At 41.1% G+C, this 19,908-nt stretch overlaps 1 protein-coding gene across 1 annotated transcript in view; it reads right to left on the reverse strand.

The window, feature by feature from the left end:
- Nucleotides 1-6,587: 6,587 nt before the first annotated feature.
- The window catches only part of trip4 (thyroid hormone receptor interactor 4), a 76,147-nt gene continuing 62,826 nt past the window's right edge, over nucleotides 6,588-19,908 (reverse strand). The window contains exon 13 of the mRNA XM_088333153.1: nucleotides 6,588-6,858. Coding sequence (XP_088189279.1) covers nucleotides 6,794-6,858 — 65 coding nt within the window. The 3' untranslated portion in view covers nucleotides 6,588-6,793. The remainder of the gene's footprint in view (nucleotides 6,859-19,908) is intronic.

The following is a 19,908-nucleotide window of genomic DNA, read 5'->3' on the forward strand; positions in this document are numbered from 1 at the left end:
AATGCAGACCATTTACCATTAAAAATCTAAATTTATTTTTTCAGTTTTGTGTGCTTGTTTAGGGTGATGATGGCCCTGGGGAAGAAGCTGTCGGTGAGCCGGTTTATCATTGTCTTAAGGGACCTGTAACACCTATAATAGGGCAACAGGTCAAAGAGGTGGTGTCTGATGTGGGAAGAGTCAGTTATAATGTTTATAGCTCTGCTGCTGTATCTCAATGTCCTCTTTCATTTTCCGCATGCTGAGGTTGAGTTTTTCCTTACCCTCATGTAGGTTTTAGATCAGGGGATGGTGTAATAATAGTCCGTAGTTTGCAATAATATTTGGTCTGTGCAGCCCTTTGAGACTCCTTGTGATTAAAGACTATACAAATAAACACGAATTGACTAGACTGGGCAGGGAGCAACCGATGATCTTTTGGGCTGTGTTGACTACTCTGTAGATGTTTTTTCAGCACACATACATATTATTATACCGCATTTCTTCCATTTCCTTTTAGTGTTTAAATTTCAATCGGATAACAATTTTCATTCTCATTTTCCCGTAACGTGTCAGAATAATCGTAAAATCAGTTTCCAAAGTGAAAGAAAATCGCTGACATTTCGTTCCACTTAACAATCGTGTTCCAAGGATTGTCCTTGACAAAAATGTTTTCACTTTAGGTCTGAAGGTTGAAAAGGGCTCAATACTTCCGCGAGGCACTGTGTCTACCGTTGTTTACGCATGACTCAAAGACACCTCGGCCCACATGTAATGCAATCATCAAACTATGACAAATGTTGTGACCCCGGGCTATAGCTGAGCATGACAAAGACGCAGCAAGCTTGTGTTTGGACTCGGCATCTCATTGAATCTCCCTGTGCTCTCTTGCACGGTCGTGTTGCTACGCGTACGGTGACCTGAAAAAAAATAACATAGGAGTGGCCCATGCTAAAGTAAAATAAATCTATAAATAATTTAAAAAAAACGGGAAACTCGTAAATGTTTCTTTGGATCAAGTTCATATTTTCATCTGTATATTCCAATTATTTTCCAGAATACAGTGGAACCTCGGCTCCATAATCCGTTCCAGAACCCCGTTTGAAAACCGATTTGATCATCGAAATAATTTTCCCCATTAAAAATAATATAAATCGTTTTAATCCGTTCCAACACCCTGAATGTTTACCTTTAATGTTTAACGTAAACATAAAGCTAACCCAGGCTAATTGTACGTTCGCGTTATCGTAATCTTCCGTACGAAAGATTACGCTAACATGAACGTGTAAAAATAAGAAAATCAGGTCGTTTAGTCATTTAGCACCCGGGTCTCCACAAGTGGTGAGCGGTTCATTGGAAAGGGGGCTCCGTTCCAACACCCTTAATGTTGGGCTCCGTTCCAACACCCTGAATGTTTACCTTGAATGTTCAACGTAAACATAATGCTAACCCAGGCTAATTGTACGTTCGCGTTTTTGTAATCTTCCGTACGAACGATTACGCTAACATGAACATGTACAAATAAAAAAAAAGGATAAAAAAAATAATTATGAATAGGATTTCTTACCTTTGTGGTGGTCAGCAGAGGGCGCAGGTGGACAGTGGGGTATTCCCTAGCAAGATCAGACACTCCACCTCCTTCATATTTTGCTATTATTTCTTTCTTAAATGCGAAAGTTGTACACACTACTTTTCTTTTTTCACCTGTAGTAACTTTGCTGCTTGCACTGACTTTCTTCGGAGGCATAATTAGGGGCTAAAACACTTCGTACACCCACATTATAAGCGAAAGCAAAACGAAGCACGTCCGCACGCGATAACAGTTGGTCACGAAAAGAGCGATCTACACCCGTACGCCGCTCAGCATCGCACCCTAGCGTACGCACTCACGCATTACCGAACTCCGATTTTTTGACCGAAGAGCGAAATTTTGGGTCGGACTCAGATTTGTTCGAACTGAGAGGCGTTCGAAAACCGAGGTTCCACTGTAATGTATTTTGACAAAACCTTGTCTCGTCTATGACATCAGGTGAAGAACACCGGCACCTTAGCAATCCAGTCACCACCTTATTTTACGTATTAATTAGTCTAAGAAGTGACTAGTGTTGTAAGCCAAGATTTGGTAGTTTTTGTGAATAATACCAAGGTGTTGTGTTGCAGGCGGATGCACTAATGGTACAACAAAAGATGAGAAGCCAAAAAGGGGCTAACTCGCAAAAAGAACCTGCAGAGAGCTAACGAAGTCTAACCGGGACTGATCAACAAAAGGCGGCTGCAGCCTCGGTTGAAAAACGTGAGGCTGGCTGACCAAAAACATGCAGTGAGCAGCCAGGCTAATCAGGAGCCAACAATGAAAAAATGCTACAACGACAAACATGAACCTGGCCGGGAATTAACCAAGGGACACGGGCAGGGTTGCTGGCTAAACAAAACTGCGTGTTGCTAACGAGGGCTAAACAGGAGTAAACAAAACGAGAAGCCTTCGGCAGGCCTGACACTGACTGGGAGCAGGGTTGGGTAGGGTTACTTTAACTTGATTACTTTTGGATTACTCCAATACCAAATATGCTAATCAAAGACAAAAGAAACTAAATATGAATAAAATGATGACTCACAACATGTGGTAAGCTTTCTCTCCTGGCTTTGATCTCTTTGATCTCCGGCAAAACTAACATAAAATGCGACAGAAGCAAAATGAAAATAAATCCAAACAGCTTGCCAACATCATTTTTGCCGTTCCATGTATTCTGTTACTCCCCAACCCTGCACAAAATTTAGTAATTTTATTCATATTTAATTTCTTTTGTCTTTTATTAGCATATTTGCTATTGGAGTAATCCAAAAGTAATTGAAAGTAATCAAGTTAAAGTAACCCTACCCAATCCTGACTGGGAGCTAGCTGGGTAATATTTTACCAGCCGTGACACACACAGCAAAAAACCCAAAGGAATAGTCACAATCGCCTACCTAAAAAGAAGTGAAGGCAATGAAGGCACGCGAGCTGTTACGGTGGCAGGTAAACTTACCTAACACTGCTTTTGGAGGTCAAAACACGCAACACACGAAATTCACAAGGCCCCCAGCAACAGGGTAAGCAAAGTTCCAATTTCTCCAGGCAAAAATGAGCTGCATGCAATCGCTGTTCACGACAATCGCCGTCTGTTTCAGAGCTGCCTCACATGTTGTGCTAGCAGGATTTGCAATGTTGAAAGTGATGTGTTCCTTCAATTATGTCACAGCTCTAGAGAAAAAAAAGCTAAATGGGTCTTCGTGAGACTTTATTAATTTCCCAGGCACGTAGGTCCTGTTGAAAAACAGACGGCGATTGTAGTTATCAGTGAATGCATAGTGCTTATTTTTGCTTGGAGTAATTGGAACTTTGCTTATTTTGTCACTGGGGGACTAATGACTCGTCTGAGTTAGGTGCTTTTATCTACAAAAGCTGCGTGGGGTAAGTTTACCTGCTGTCATGTACAGCGTGCAATCTTTTTTTGCCTTTGCCCCCTTTTAGGTATGTGATTGAGTGTTCTATGAGCTTTTCGCCGCGTGTCTTAATGCTATTCAAATACTGTCCAGGTAGCTCCCTCGTTAGCGTGCTTCTAGGTTCGCCCCATTAGCAGTAGGCTAGCTGGCTAGCCTGCCGTGCTTATTTTTTTTTTGCCCGGCTGTGTTTGTTGCCATTTGTGTTTTTTTTTTTGTCGTTGGCTCCTGGTTATCTGGGTTGCTTACTGCATGTTTTTAATCAGCTAGCCTCCTGTTTTTTTCTGCTGATCAGTTCCGGTTCCCCCTTCAAAGTATCTTGCTAGCCTGTGATATTTATGTCTGGGTTCGTGTTTGTTGCCATTTGTTGTTTTTTTTTTTTTTTGTCGTTGGCTCCTGGTTATCTGGGCTGCTAACTGCATGTTTTTAATCAGCTAGCCCCCTGTTTTTTCTGCTGATCAGTTCCGGTTCCCCCTTCAAAGTATCCTGCTAGCCTGTGATATTTACGTCTGGATTCGTGTTAGTTGCCGTTATCGTTTCTTTTTTTTTGTCGTTGGCTCCCGTTTATTCTGGCTGTTTACTGCATGTTTTTGGTCGGCCAGTCTACCGCCGATCTGTCCTGGTTCTGCCCGTTTGTTCTTTATTTTTATTAGTTCGCCTCATTTTGCCATTTGTTTTACCATCGCATCACCATTCTGCGACACAACACAAAAAATACTGAAACTTTGCGTAAAACACTTCAACCCTTTCAAATAATTCACCAATATGATGACTGGCTTGCTAGGGTGCTGGTGTTCTTTACATGATGTCACAGCTCAGAGGTCAAAGACGTGACAGTTTTCAAAATGCACTATTTTATACATTTAATGTGACAAGCATGTACTTTTTTCTCACATTTTGTATGTTTTAAAAAAAATTCGGTATCCCTTTAAAGCTGCGACGGCTTCCAGAATTGCTTCCGCCGCTGCTTGAGCTGACATCACAATGATCAAAACAGTATTTCGCACCCCGCAAGCTTTCATAAGCCGACAAAGGGACATGATTAAGGCTTGTTGTATGATACAGCTGTGGCAAAGAAATGGAAGCAGTTTGGATTGCACAGAGATGACCCGGCCTCTCGTCAAAGCCTTCCGCATAAACAACCCTGCTCTGCCCGAGTCTTTGTCTCGCTGTCTGAAATAAATGAGGAGTTTTTACTCCCCGACTATTGTCAGTCTAAACGTGGCCTGAGGTGTTAGGAAAGGTAATGAAAGGCTACATGGAAAAAGGGGACTTTTTCAGCGTTTTCTTTTACGGCTCGCAAGACGCTACAAGTTGCTCCTTCTACATAGCTTGTACACCTTTTTTTTTGGGCCAAATTTGAGCAAATTTTCCAATTTCTCCAGTAACATTAAAAAAGAAACCTGATATGAATCACACATTTTGCAGTAGCACAAACACATCTGTGATTTACGTATGCCATTTTTAATCGCGTGTGCATTTTTCAGGACACAATATTTAGATCTTGAGAAAATAGCAAATGTATTTGTTTTTGAGACGTTTTTGAGAAGCTAGCTAGCTACAAAGCTAAAAACGCAGCCAAATAGCTAGCCAAAAGAAGCTAATTTTTGCTAATTCGTTTTATAAAAGCTATAAATTGTTGTATTACCTGTAGAACAAATCTGTCAAGACCAGAACGGAGACAGGACCCACTTGCGTTGCGTTTCTCACAGGTTTTATTGGAAGAAAGAGAAAGGGTTGCCCCCACGATCCAGTGGTTGCTGGAGGCAGGAAGCAGGTCGCTCTGATACTCGGATTGCGCTCCGAACGCAGAAGTGGATCTTCTGTGGCGAGCAATGGCGGAGTCGGGGACGGAAAAAAAACAGATCAGTAGCCGGGACAGTGGTCGGGGGTCCGAAGCGAGTCGTAAGCCGGAATAGGAGAGAAGACGTGGTCGAGGACAAAAACCGAGACGAAGCTGGGGAACAGATGGGAAAATGGGACAGGTAGGTGTCAGGGTCGAAAAAGGCTTGCCTAGTGTTAACTGAGGTCCGCAAACAGACTGACGAAAGGGGACAGACAGGAGTGGGTACAATACTGATCGGGAGCCAATCAGAGTCCGAGGCAGTTGGAGCCAAAGGAGCGGGCACAGATGAGTCACATCAGTAATCATGGCAAAATCAGTAAAAAGATGAATAAACAAATTTGTTTAATACAACAAAAATATTGTAATTCTTCTCTCTTCACAGCTTAAAAATAATTATTATTTTTTTGTCCACGAAGCCTATTAACTGCAATTATTTTTTTGGAATTTCAAAAGAACAATTTATCATGTTGTCACTATGTCATTACCTGGTTAATTCTTAAAAAAAAGGGTTGAACAGACTCCAACAAATAATTTTCTTAGAAAATGTAATTGACACAGCACTGGTAAGCTTATTTCAGGACAGCCAAAACGAGGTCTATTGGTGTGACATCTTGACTGTAAAGTGTAGTTGAGACTGTGCCCATTACATACTGGATTGAAGAGCTTGAAATATCAAGAATTCTTCACCCATGCACGCATCAAACTGGATTTTGAACTTTTCAGAATTGGAACGCTGCAGAGGAAATTTGCACAAGCAGCATTTTTCTCAGAGCTCATATGTACTCATGAAAAGAGCCATATCTGACTCGCAAGCCATAGGTTCCCGACCCCTGTTCTATAGCTTAAGTGATGTTGACCTCATACTCCTGTCTTTTTGTCCTCGAAGAAGAGTGATGAGCCTGGTAGTTGCACGGTGCATGCATTTTGAGCCGTCGTACCAGCACTTGAACCTGATGGACGCCATCATCTACAACCTGCTGCATCGTTTAAGATTTGGGGGCAGGAAACTGCAAACTGGACATTTTGTTATTACCTATATTTCATCTTAAAGATGTCTGTGTATTGTCTGCCAATGCCCTTGCAACATCCACTGCAGCCTGGTCACCCTGGAAGGGGGATTACCTCTTGTGCAGTCCCTTCTCAGGGTTTCTTCAGTTTCCCCATGCGATGTTTTCGAGTTTTTCTTTGCCCTCACGTCGGTTTCAGATCAAGGGGATGGTGTAACAGTGGTCTGTGGAGCCCCTATTGGACTTTTTGTGATTAAGGTCTATACAAATAAACATGACTTTTACATCCTTTATGTACCATCTTTTAATAAAATTGCAAACATTTAATCTTGATTTTCAATCACATGTTAATTCTCACCGGTGTGGGTATCAAACCCATGAGAAGGATTTGAGTTACCCGTCAATCTAACCAACGTCCCTTATTGGGAAAACGAGACGGCCAAGTTGTGGACTGTGGCCCACCACCGTTTTCCTTCCCTGATCAATCGGCTGCCGAAGCTACTAGCCCCTTTTTGGCACCCTGGTGGTAGTGACTCTCCAGCTTCCCTGCAAGAGAAAGGCAAGGGCGAGAGGAGGGGAAGAGGAAGAGATGAATCAAAACACCATCAAAAGGACGGGCTGACCTTTGCGAGAGCTCAAGGCCCGCTGATTAGAGGCGGCCTCGGACAGCGAGCCGAGTGAGCGCTCCGAGACGGGCAAGGATAAATACCCGGCGGTAAAAGGCCGACGAGACTATTTAATCCGTGCTGAAAGAGATTAGAATACAGTCTTTGTTGACTGCAAAATAAAAAATGGTGCGCTCCAATACGGTACTGAAAATGTACATCTGCCGGAAACATGGACAGCAATAAAATAAATAAATAAAACAAAACTTGATGTTACAATTCAAAAGGATTAAAGCAAGTATTAGTGAATGTAATGGCAGACTGTGACTTTTTACACCTAGGCCTTCAGATCCAGTCTGAATTAGTGGTGTGTTGTTTGCGGACAAACCAGGCTCAAGATATTACCTCTAGGCTGAAAGGGGCAAAAAACTTTTCTCGCTTGTGAAATGCTTTCGAAATTTTGTGAAAAACCGGTGACATTACGCCCACAAGCTGCCTCAAAAGCCAACTTGGAATCTGATTGGGATAGCTTTTGGTTTAGCCAAAGACTGATATTATGGCACACGGCCTTCAGGATTTTGTTGTGAAGGCCTCTGGTTAGATTTCTGAACCTAGCAACATCTGATTGCTAAAATATAATTGGTTAAATATTTAAAGGTGGTGTCCAAAACTTCAAAATATTCTACTTCCTGACACCATCTGTCAAGGTTTTTGTTGAGTGTGCAAGTATGCCAAATGCTTAGATGCACTCGAAAAAAACTCTTCCTTTGTCATCTCTTTTGGGGTTTGGCATTCGGACTGTATTTGAAACAGTGCTTTTCTTACTTTCACCATTTTCATTTCAGAATAAAAACAAAACAAAACGCGACAACGCACATGAAATCACTCTTCTCTCCACCATCTCACCCATGAAATGAAGCCAAGGCCATTTAGGAGAAGAAGCATAGTGTCTTGCCTGAAGATATATTCTGTCAGGTAAGATATTGCCACAAATACAAACATTTCAATGCAACGGTGTTAATCAGCATTCATGAGCAGTTTATTTTTTGCACACCGTCAAATCTTCAACCTTCAATCTAACCCTAACCCTTCAAAATACAGTGTGGGGGAAACACAGCATTTTGTGAGCACTTTATGAGTTTGATTTTCAACAGTAATGTGTGTAGTAGATAGAATATCCTTTGAGAACTAATAAACTAATACATCGAAAACTAATGATTATCACAATTTTGTCGCAGGTATTTCAAATTGATTTTGCATTGTTGCACTTTTTTAATTGAAAACATTCAGTTCATGCAAAAAGAAAATGACAGTGTCTTTTTGGAATAAAAGCGATTATATTTGATTAACACTACTTAGATATCTTGAACGTTGAATAAATACTGTTGTAACAGTGTTTCCCAAAGAATTTGATGAACCTCTAGGGGGTCCGGGAAGAGACTGAGGCCTACTGCTACGGCTAGGCTATGTTACAATTTTCACCAGCCACGCCCGAGAGTCTATCTCACCAACGCCAGATCCATTACCCAAAAAACAGATGACCTGAGCTACATCTTGTGGGAAACTGCAACATTTGTGTCATCATGGAGCCCTGGCTCAATCTGAGGATCCCCAATGTTAACGTGCAGCTACCCCATCGCTCTCTACATTTCTTTTTTTTTTAATAATGACAATTCATTCAACTGCAATTCCGTGTACGTATTTTTATTTGTAGATCTAAAGTTGTTATTTATTAGTCGTTACAGATATCTAATAGATCAATAAATATTTCAACTTCGCAGGTTTTGACTATAGTGTGACTTTCTTGGAACGCAACCCCTGCAAAAAAATTTTCCTTCGTTCCTCCTTCAGTCATCCCATTAAGACGCGTAAATCTTAAGTTTCCTCTTGTGGCTGTCTGTGAAATTTCAAAAGCGCTTGCTACGCAATTTACCACACAGGATCAGCAAATCTATTAAAGCAGGCATCATCAGCGTAATCAACATTTTAGAGCTTTTGGCCATTTTAAAATGCCCACTTTCCACTGGAGACATTCAGCGTGGTGTTTTGCTTCAATGATACATTCCAAAACAATTCTTGTGTTCCAATAATTGCCTCCTTTCATCATGTAAAAATGGTTAAAACTAGCACAGTAATCCCTGGCTGTATTGCGGTTAACTTTTCGCGGTTTTGATACTTCACGGATTTTGAATTGAATTGTCTTTACTGTCAGTGATATCAACGTATCGTGCATTGCGTTCTGCAACAGACAGCACACAGAAAATGCTATCACGGGAGCAGGGTGGGGAGGGCGTTGTTTGAGTTTTGGGTGGACGTGAATGTGAGGGTGACTGTGATAGGCTGGTGTATGCTGTCAGTTAAACAGCGTGGCATGCATATAACTCTGTTTCCACCAAAACATATAGCAAAGCATGGGGCAAGCTACGATTTAGCGGCTCAGTACATTGAAATTGATTACTTAAACTGGACACTGAGGAAAGTCAGAAGAGCAAAAAGAAATGCTGATCACCACCGTGTGTTCCGTGGATGGGAATCAGTTCCGGGAAAAGACAGGCGGCGTCGGGAGAGAAAGCAATAGCGTTGCCACAAGTCCTGCCCACTGCAGCTAAGCTACGTAACAACTCTCACAAGCCACCCCGACTGAGCCTGTATGTCAACACCACTGGATCCATTATGCATAAAACGGATGACCAGGAGCTCCAACTAATGGGAAACAAATAGATTCAGGATAATTGTACTATGATCATCATACTGACCTGGCTCAATCTGAGGATACCCAATGCTAGCATGCAGCTAGCCAGCGGGTGTTCTAAATCGCTTTCTTACACCGAAAGGAGAGGCCCTCCAATTTCATTGTACTAATGTATAATGACAATAAAGACCATTTTTTTCCAACTTTAATTCTGTGTTCTGTGAGTTTATTTTTGTTGTTTTGCTATTTTGTTGCAGTCGTATAAATGTTTCTATTAGGCAGATATTGTCACTCCCCTTTTGTCGGTCCGTCTGCGAATCTGTTTTTACACGACAAGTCCTTTTTTTGCCTGCTTTTGCTCCTGTTGGTCTCCAGTTATGAGCTGTTAAGATCTCAACCACGTCTGCTCTCCTGTCCCGAATTACAACCTGTTTTTGTTCTCGACCACGTCTACTCTCCTCTCCTGGCTTTCGACTTGTTTCCGATCCAGATAACATTTTTGCTCTTCTACCCGTTTTTTTCCGTTCCCGCCACCGCCCGCCACCGAAGTCCCACTTCCGCGTCTGAGCAACCTACTCCCCGCGACCAGCGATCTCAGGACCGTGTGTGCACTCCTTTCCCTTTTTCCCAATAAAACTGAGAAATGTTACACGAGTGGGTCCTGTCTCCGTCTTCCTGACTATCGCGGAACTTTCTTCAAATGCAACAGATGTGAAAACAAGGGGTTACTGTATAACTAAAAAAAATAACTGTACACAAAAAAAGGGACATTAAATGGACAGTTCCTTGTAAATGTGCTGGGAAAAAGTTTTCCGGAAAATAAGCCATCACTCTGATTCCTTAAAGAAGCAAAAAATTAATATCAAGCAGGCAAAGCCAGAGCGCAATTCATACATTAGCAGGACTGTCTATATGTGGGATCATTATCCCTTCTATATGAAAAAGGAAGAAAGCGCAAAACCACGGGCCAGCATATTTTAAGTGCACCTGCTAAAACAGTCTGACTCCTTGCCATTTAAGCACCATAAAGTCCAACCCTTTCACTGCTTCGGCAATTGCCGCCGTTATAAAACATTATTATCACTTTGAGAACATTTGCCTGGAGCAAAAAAAAAAAAAATTCTTCTTAAAAAGGAGAATTTGACGATGTCGCTGAAGAAAAGTAAATAGAAAGGCGGCTGGATTTTGGTTTAGCTGCCTTGGTTCCAGGCCGAAGTGTCTGGTTTGGTGCATCGCCTGCAAATGCGGCTATATCCCGCTTGTCCGACACTGACATTAGCCGGCTGTTTTTTGCTGCGGTTTACCCGAGGGAGAAAAATGGTGTGCTGATTCTCACTTGTGCTCTCTTCTCACGTTGTCAAGTTACAGCCTGGCTCGGTGGGTAGCGGAGGAATAAATAAGGTGCCTGAGCGAACTGCTGTTTGCTCACTGTTATGAATGGCTGTCAATCAAAGGGCCCTCTTCCCACTAAGTGCTGCTTCACTGCGTGAAGACCTTGATCAAATACCAAAGCCACCGAATTGTGTTCTCTTATGGAATGAGGTGTGAGAGCAGTGTTCTACTCATGTATTACAAGAGAGAATAAATATTAGATGTTGAGAGCTCATTAACACAACAGAGCCACTTTATTGAATTTATTTAAAAATATATATATATGTGGCGGCACGGCGGCGCAGTGGTTAGCACGTGTGTGGCACAGTTCTGAGGTCATGAGATCGAACCTCCTGTGTAGAGTTTGCATGTTCTCCCCGTGCTTGCGTGGGTTCCCTCCAGGCACTCCGGTTTCCTCCCACATTCCAAAGACATGCATGTCAGGTAATTGGCCGGTCCAAATTGTACCGAGGTGTAAATGAGCGAGCGAATTGTCTGTCCCTGTGTGCCCTGCGACTGGCTGCTAACAAGTTCAGGGTGTCCCCTGCCCACAGCCTAAAGATAGCTGGGATGGGCACCAGCACCCCCGCGACCCTACTGAGGATAAGCAGTGCAAATAATGGATGTATGGATATATATATATATATATATATATATATATATATATATATATATATATATATATATATATATGTATGTATATCAGTGTCTGAAACTCATGACAAAAAGTTACCGGACACCAGGGCAGACAACTCTGAAAAGTTGCCTGCCTCATTTTTCCCAACTTGAAACACAATAAGACGACTAATCCCCCCCCCCAAAAAACATTGTTGCAAAGTATTAACGATTGATAAACAGAATAGATAACAGAACAACACTTTGAAATCAAGTTTATTATAAATCTACTTATAACATTCATTGTATGTATATGACATCGCTGTTTTCCATCTGCCATCAGTATGTTACCTGTATTTACTCATCTTCATTCATGATTGCATGGTTGCGTCGTCTGCTACAAGCAACGTAAACTCCTCTTTCCGCGATGCTTTTAATGTACGTTACGTTTTATAACGTCATAAATTTTGTTAGCTTCTTTTGAATCTTTCTTCTGGGGCTGAGGTTTTGGCTTGATTTCTAACTACTTCTCCATTTTTTTTGTGTTCTCTGTGCGTCTACTTTGCAAAATGATATGCAAATGCACGACCTTAGAACGCTCTGGAAAACCCGGAAGCACGAAGTTATTCGATGCAGGCTTCTGATTGGCTACCGATTATGCAAATTGCCAAACGAACCAAAATTACCAAACCGAACAAAGATTTCAAAATCGGAATAAAGTACACGTTTGATTTGGAAAAAACAAACAAACAAAATAAACACCGAAAGATTTTTTTTTTCCTTGTAAAAGTTGTCGGCCAACCGGGCAGAGACGTTTTGTAAGTTGTACGCCTGACGTAAAAGATGCACGCCCTGAGCAGACTTTATTTAAGACAGTGGTATGTGTATATATATATATATATATATATATATATATATATATATGGGCAGCACGGCGGCGCAGTGGTTAGCGCTTGTGCGGCACAGTTCATGTCATGGGAACCTGTCATGGGTTCAAATCCAGCTCCAGACTTCCTGTGCGGAGTTTGTATGTTCTCCCCGTGCTTGCGTGGGTTTCCTCCGGGCACTCCGGTTTCCTCCCACATTCCAAAAACATGCATGTCAGGTGAATTGGCCGGTCCAAATTGTCCCTAGGTGTGATTGAGCGAGTGAGTTGTCTGTCCCCATGTGCCCTGCGATTGGCCGGCAACCAGTTCAGGGTGTGCCCTGCCCACTGCCCGATGATTGCTGGGATGGGCTCCAGCACCCCCGCGACCCTACTGAGGATAAGCGGTGTAGCTAATGAGATGAGATATATATATATATATATATATATATATATATATATATAATTTGTATTTATGGTTGCAGAATATTGTCTCAGGGACAGAAGAAATTTTGACATTTAACCAAAAACCAAAGTAAAATTAAGCAGTGAAGTTGATCGTTTTTAACTAGTCTCAAAGATGCAGGGTCTAGAGAAAGTATACATTGACAATAACGATAAAATGGTAATATCTCAAGAATAAAATTGCCACAATATGTTGTAATAATTCATCCGAATAATACAAAAAAAACCAATTTTGATCCCATGTGAACATAGAGATTGTATGCATAAAATAAGGTTTTTGGCGCATTTTTTATCACCACAATTAGAAAATATTGTTTCTCCTCTCCTCTTTATAATGTTCTGAGCTTTGCTTGAACATTAACCACCTAACCACAATATTGTGGAAATTTTCAAATTGTGTGGTCATCATAATACTCATCGTAGTGCAGACTTGGGCACTGCAGTCCTTGTGGTATCATGTCCTGCATGATTATGGAGGTTTCTCTTCCTAAACTCAGGTGATAAAAATTACCGGCTTGTTACCAAGCTTGGAATCACCGGTATTGGAGCAGAAAAACCCTAAAAAAAAAAACAGGCAAGAAGTGCAGCCCTCGAGGACCTGAGTGCCCAGGTCTGTTGTAGCATGACTGTTGAATCTAGTTACATCCCTAGTTCTGATTGCCTGAAGGCGCAGGATTCAAGTATCTCCCAAGCAAGCTCAGTACACATGCGAGGGTGAATATTGCTAAAGGTTGTGAAGCTGCCGAAGGACAAAGAGAAGCAGCTGTGTAGGACAGACCCTCAGGAGCCGGCCCGAGGGAGAATGAAGTAGAATAAGGCCAGCCCATCGATTGGCTGAGATAATTTCCCATTGATTGCTGCACTGCTCGGAGTTCGCGCCGAAAGGAGGCCATAAAAAGAACACGGGTTGTTGCAACCATCGAAATTGGACAACGAAATGCTCATTCAGACGCCCAGACACGCTAAAGCATATTCACTAATTAAATTGCCGTTGTGCATCATGGATAACTAAAGCTCATTGGTGCTGCAAAGCATAATCCCCTGAGGACTCCAGGTCAGCCAAGAGGAAAAAAATTACCAATGCTACAAAAGCCAGAGCCATCGATTGACATGAAGACACAAAACAACCATCCACCTGAAATGAAACGTCTCACTGATGATGTGCTTGTTTTAACATATTTGGGATAGAAATGTCATATGTACAAATAAACAAAAACAAACTACATTTGCAGTGGCACATTTCAATAATTCAAGACTACTTTTGGCTTGTTAGTATCATTATTTAGACTCTATCGCAGAAGTGGAGAAGATAAAACATGCCTAAGACCAAGCAGCAGTAGTCATGGCAACCGCTTGTGTCCAGATTTCACAAGGATTTACGAGGTGCATTAATCCACACGGATTTTATGTTTGGCAACAATGTGACACGCTTTCTGGTGAAGGGGAGTCATCTGCGGGCCAGAAAGAAAAACCTACAAAATGGAAGTCGTGACATAGAAATCATTATATCATCTTGTGCTTGTTGTGGCATTACTCTTGTATCACTTCCAAAGAAAAAGTGCTGTCTTGTCGAACCCAGCAAAACCAAAAGCACTAGGGATGCACAATAGCTGTTTTTTTTCCTATACGGAAACCGATAAGAGATACAAATTCTGCTTTTAGAGACCGGTTCTGATAACCTAACTGCAAGCTTTAGAAAAAAAATGAAAGACACTAAATCCAATTATTTCTTTGTGGGGAATATCTCACACATCTAGCACTCCTATTCCACATGGTGTAGAGACCAACTGAGTTCCTACTACATAAAAAAAATATCACACTATATAATAATGAAGGATATTAATGTATGGAACCGTTCTTAAATAGTACAGACTGGTTGAATATTTCAGCATGGCTCCAAGTGACTAATTATCAGGTCTATTTGTTTCAATCAGACCAATAGCTATGATTTCATAATCGGCCTTTATTGGTCTGATATAAATTGGCTCAATAATTATCCTGCATCCTTAAAAAGCACAGTTGAAATGTGGGTTCTCATTTTTATGCTATAAAGACACATATATGCCAATAGCCCCAAAAAATTGGATAACCTGATCCTATAAAGTTTTTATTCTGTAATAGCCAAATAAATACGAATTCTTTTGAAAATAAACATAAATTAGGGTCACAAATCAAAATTAAAAAGTGAAAGTGAAATTTCATAACAGAACGACCGCATCTCATTTTATAGTGATTGTGTTTGTTTTATTTCCTTTTTTTGCCCATAATAAGAAGTTCCAAGAATAACAAGGTAGAAGGAAAAGTGGAAAATAGTGAAAACAATGATCAAGTAAAAGAAAGATATGATTGCGAAATACAAAAATGGTGTCTGGCATTGAAGCGCCGGCTGGAGGTATCGTATACGGTTTAAAATTTGATATTTTGGGCTTTTATCAACTAGTATACTAATCTTTATTGTCGGCATTATTTAACAATTATCGTTGTTTAGGTACACTATTTGGGGTAAGCATTTCTTTAAGTATTTCAAGTCAAGTTTAGTAGGTGGCTATTTTTCAAAGCAGTTTTAGGTCATCTCATACGCAAGTCATTTTGTTTTTGCTGGTCATTTTGGTTGAAAAAAAAAATAAAAAAGTGGCAATATATTTCTCATCTCATCTCATTAGCTGCACCGCTTATCCTCAGTAGGGTCGTGGGGGTGGTGGAGCCCAATCCAGCAATCATTGGGCAGTGGGCAGGGGACACCCTGAACTGGTTGCCAGCCAATCGCAGGGCAGACAGGGACAGACAACTGGCTCGCTCAATTGCACCTAGGGACAATTTGGACCGGCCAATCCACCTGAAATGCATGTCTTTGGAATGTGGGAGGAAACCGGAGTGCCCGGAGGACACCCACGCAGGCACGGGGAGAACATACAAACTCCGCACAGGAAGTCCGGTAGCTGGATTTGAACCCACACAGGAGGTTCCCAAGACCTTAGAACTGTGCCGCACACGCGCTAACCACTGCTCCGCCGTGCTGGCCGCAATATATTTCTAATATCTCTTATTTAAACTGCACATACACACTATACGATACATTTTTTTGTTGATTGTGGTTTCAGTTTGTCACCTAGGTGGTTTGGTGGTTGCTCAAGTCAGACCAGTTGAGAACAACCTATTTAGATGATAAACATGATTTTGCCATGTTATATACCATTACTTCAAAACTGTTTAGCAGAGAACAGCCAATCTGTAATTCCGATAGCTTGATTTACACAATTGACACAGGATAAACTGCTTAAGCCAAACTGGAGTATACCCAAAAGCAGAGAAATGGTTAGTCTAATTAAATACATCACAATTAGAAGTGATAGTTTTATATAAGAGGTAGAGAATCCCATAGGGTTATTTTAATTGAAAGAATGACTGATTTCTTAGTGGCAGGATTACGTAGGCGTAACCATCTCACCATGCAGTGCCAGTTTCTCTGAAAAGAACACCTTGCCTTGCCCAATGGCTGACACTTTTCTTATTCTTACACTAAAGCTCCAGCTAATAGCGCTTAGAATGTGAAAGCAAACTGATGACACTCTGGTGGATGTGAATGCAAACCTTGCAGTTGAGCATGACAGCAGCAAAACAGTGAGTGGAAAACCCCCTGCTTGGATTCCCATCCTGCCGTTAGTCACACCTAATTTAGATTCACGTCCTTGGCTTGCGAGCGACTTCATTTACAAGTGGATAGAGGAGGTGCTTTTGGAGGCTTGTTTGCATGCTGTTTGCAAGGGATTGGGGAGAAATGTCAAGCATGCGTCCCACTGAAGAGAAAACAGCCCCTCCGCATCACTCGTTCTTTTAGAACTCCGTTGCCCAGAGCTGTTTTTACAGACTGCCCTGGCTGAGTGATTCCTCTAAGAAAAAAACATGCTGCAGAAATGGTTCAGTCACGCACATGACAGCTCGTCACAACTCACCGGAGAACCAGCATCTGACAGGTCAAGGAAAGCAAAGGTGTTGCTGGTTGCTGGGATGACATTATGATGCCTGGAATATGTTGCTGCAAGCAGTTTGAACCTAATCTACTTTTTGTCTTGGTTTGGAAAAGAAACTTCAGGGATTTTCAATAAATTTTAAATCCCCAGGTGCTGGAAAAATTTGAAAGCTTTAGGTACTTGCGTTGTGATGTGGGTGCAGTTGGTGGAATGGAGTGCGAGGTATTGCACAGAGTGAATCAAGGAAGCAAGGTGCTCTGAGGAGAGTAATGAGCAACAAGAGTATGAGTATGGATGTTAAGAGGGGAATATATGAGAGTGTGATTGTGCCGACTGTGTTGTATGGTGCAGAGACTTGGAGCCTGGAAGGAGATTTGAAAAGGAAATTAAATGTTTTTGAGATGAAGTGTTCAAGGAGTATGTTAGAAGTGACAAGATTGGATAGATTAAGAAATTAAATTGTGAGAGACAGAACTGGAGTAGTACTGTAACTGAGCAAGCGTGTAGATAAGAGAATACTCGGTTGGTTTGGACAGATGGAGAGAATGGATGAGGAGCGAATGTTAAAGAGCATCTAAAGAGCAGAAGTAAATGGAAAGAGGCCAAGAGGAAGGCCGCGATTGACGTGTTATGAGTGCTATGCAGGAAAGAGGTCTAAATATAGTGGAAGCTAGGGCTCTTGGTGCTGATAGGAATGAGTGGAGAGGTGTTGTAAAAGGATAGTGGGATGTTTAGACGCGTTCTAAGGGATGGGCAGGGCACCTGTATGATGCGGCAGAGGTAAAGCAGTGAAAGCTGTCGGGCCCTGCTGTTGAACAGAAGAGTGTTTTGTGTCACCCTGATCAGAGTAACATGGCCGCTTTCTTGTGTCCCGTTTCATCTGGAGGGACGAAAGCATAACCAACTTGCGTGCCGAGGTGCTTAACTTGTTTGGGTGTTTGGTCATTTGGGTTGGCCATCTCCCAAAATATTTGTGTGTGTTTTTGCTACTTTTCCCCTTTTTTTACATTTTCTTTGTTTTTGTACGAGTTTGTCTTGCTGTCGGTCACCCCTCTTGAGGGATATGACCAGGGTAGGTAGATAGATAGAAAGATTAAACCCCCAAGGCCAAACTGTATAAAAATGTTGTTGGTTATTAATATGTAGCAGCTAGCATTAGTCTATTTATTATGATTTAATTATAGCACAAAAGCTATCTCACTCAAACCCTTTGACGTACGATAATAACGGGTCTTCCGAATGATGAGCGCAGAAGGCTATAGAAAGAAGAGCTTGCCGCAAACCTATTAACACAGGAAAGGAGTACAAAAAGCTTGAGGTATTCTGTTTTCATAGAGGATAAAAAAACAAGTGTAAAGAGGCTTGCTGTTCTTAGTTGTACATAGCCCAGTCCAATATACAGCACATACAAGATAAGGCATAGGATATATATTATTCATCCCGAATTTATTGTTGAGACTTTTGTTTGGATGGGTTACAAGTTGTTCAAATTACAGTTGAGAGTAAAATGGCTCAAAGACTTATGTACGTTAACATTGTGTTTTTGATTATTGAGACAAATCCACACGAAACTTCAAACTTAAGAATAATCGTATAAGACAATAAAAGGTAGATAGATAGATAGATAGATAGATAGATACTTTATTCATCCCCTAAGGGAAATTCACATTTCCAGCAGCATCCCTGAGCTGATAACAGTACAATAATAAAGCCAAAAGAATACAATATACAAATACCCAGTGTGACGTGCAAATGCCCACTGTAGCGTGTTATATAGAGTAACTAAATAGTGCTACACAGAATACATATTGCAGTAAGATTCGGTAATATCCAATGTAGGTGGTGTGGTTTAATGTGGGCCTTTACTCTGCCGGGTGGAGTTAAAGAGCCTCATGGCATGAGGAAGAAAAGATCTCTTCAGTCTGTCCGTAGTACAAGACAGTGAAGTAGCGAAAATAACACGGGAGCTGCTGGAGTGGCTGCCATTCGTGACGGCGCCGGAAGTAACAGAACATGGATTGAACTGGGAAACCGTCTTTCATTAATGAGTATAAAGTGTCATTGCTTCAGTTGTCAATGTCAAAATTAGGAATAAAGATAATTCACCAAGACTAAAATTTAATCAAGGTTTATTATACATTTTTGTTAACCGATTCCTTCGAACCATTTCGAGAATATTTTAAGACTATTCTACCTTTACATTAATACAAAACTAACTTCTACCTTGATGTGTCATTGTATTTTAATGTCACATTTGAACAAACTAAAATAAGCTTAAAATAATAAACTAATTGGGTTGGTATACCCAATTTCTAATGTCAACATCATTTTACTTAAGGAACACAGTTAAAGTTCAGACATCTACATACACTCAAGTAAGTCACCCAATTGCTGTATTAAAAGCAGTTCATATAATACTCTTGAGGTTACAATAATACTGTCAAAATAATTTAACACTTGTGACAGCTCTAATAATGTATTTCTCATTTAATTCCCTGTGGCTCTAATTTAGACTCTCTGGTGTCTCCCCTAAGCCCAAATGTAATCAGTGCAAAGAAGTGAGAAGACACATTTAGATATGAAGTGTTGATTATTGATTGGTTCAGGTCTTACTGAAATAAGTTGGAGAAAAAATTGACCAATGACTACTCAGTATCTGATGCGGATTTTGAAGGAACCCTACGCGTGTAAACTATTTGCAACAACAAGAGATATTATAATATGAATGTTCTGTGCATATAAGAGGAAAAAACATATTTTGTATTTGCAAAAATATATATATTTTTTGTTTTCTCATCAGCCCCGCCTGAATTGTGGGTCGGTCCAAACGTCACTTGTTATGGTCAGTATGGGCCCAGGCTTGTCTTTTGCTGACCCCACCACACACCCACACATTTATTACGTAAAATTTGGACTATAAGCCGCGAGTATTTCCCCAAGCTTTCAACCCTGCGGCTTATGCAATGATGCGACCAATTAATGCATTTTTTCTAACGGCTGCCAGTAAAGGTA

The sequence above is a fragment of the Urocampus carinirostris genome, chromosome 4 (genome assembly GCF_059441175.1).
Source record: "Urocampus carinirostris isolate Australia breed hairy pipefish chromosome 4, RoL_Ucar_1.0, whole genome shotgun sequence".
NCBI classification, from domain to species: domain Eukaryota; kingdom Metazoa; phylum Chordata; class Actinopteri; order Syngnathiformes; family Syngnathidae; genus Urocampus; species Urocampus carinirostris.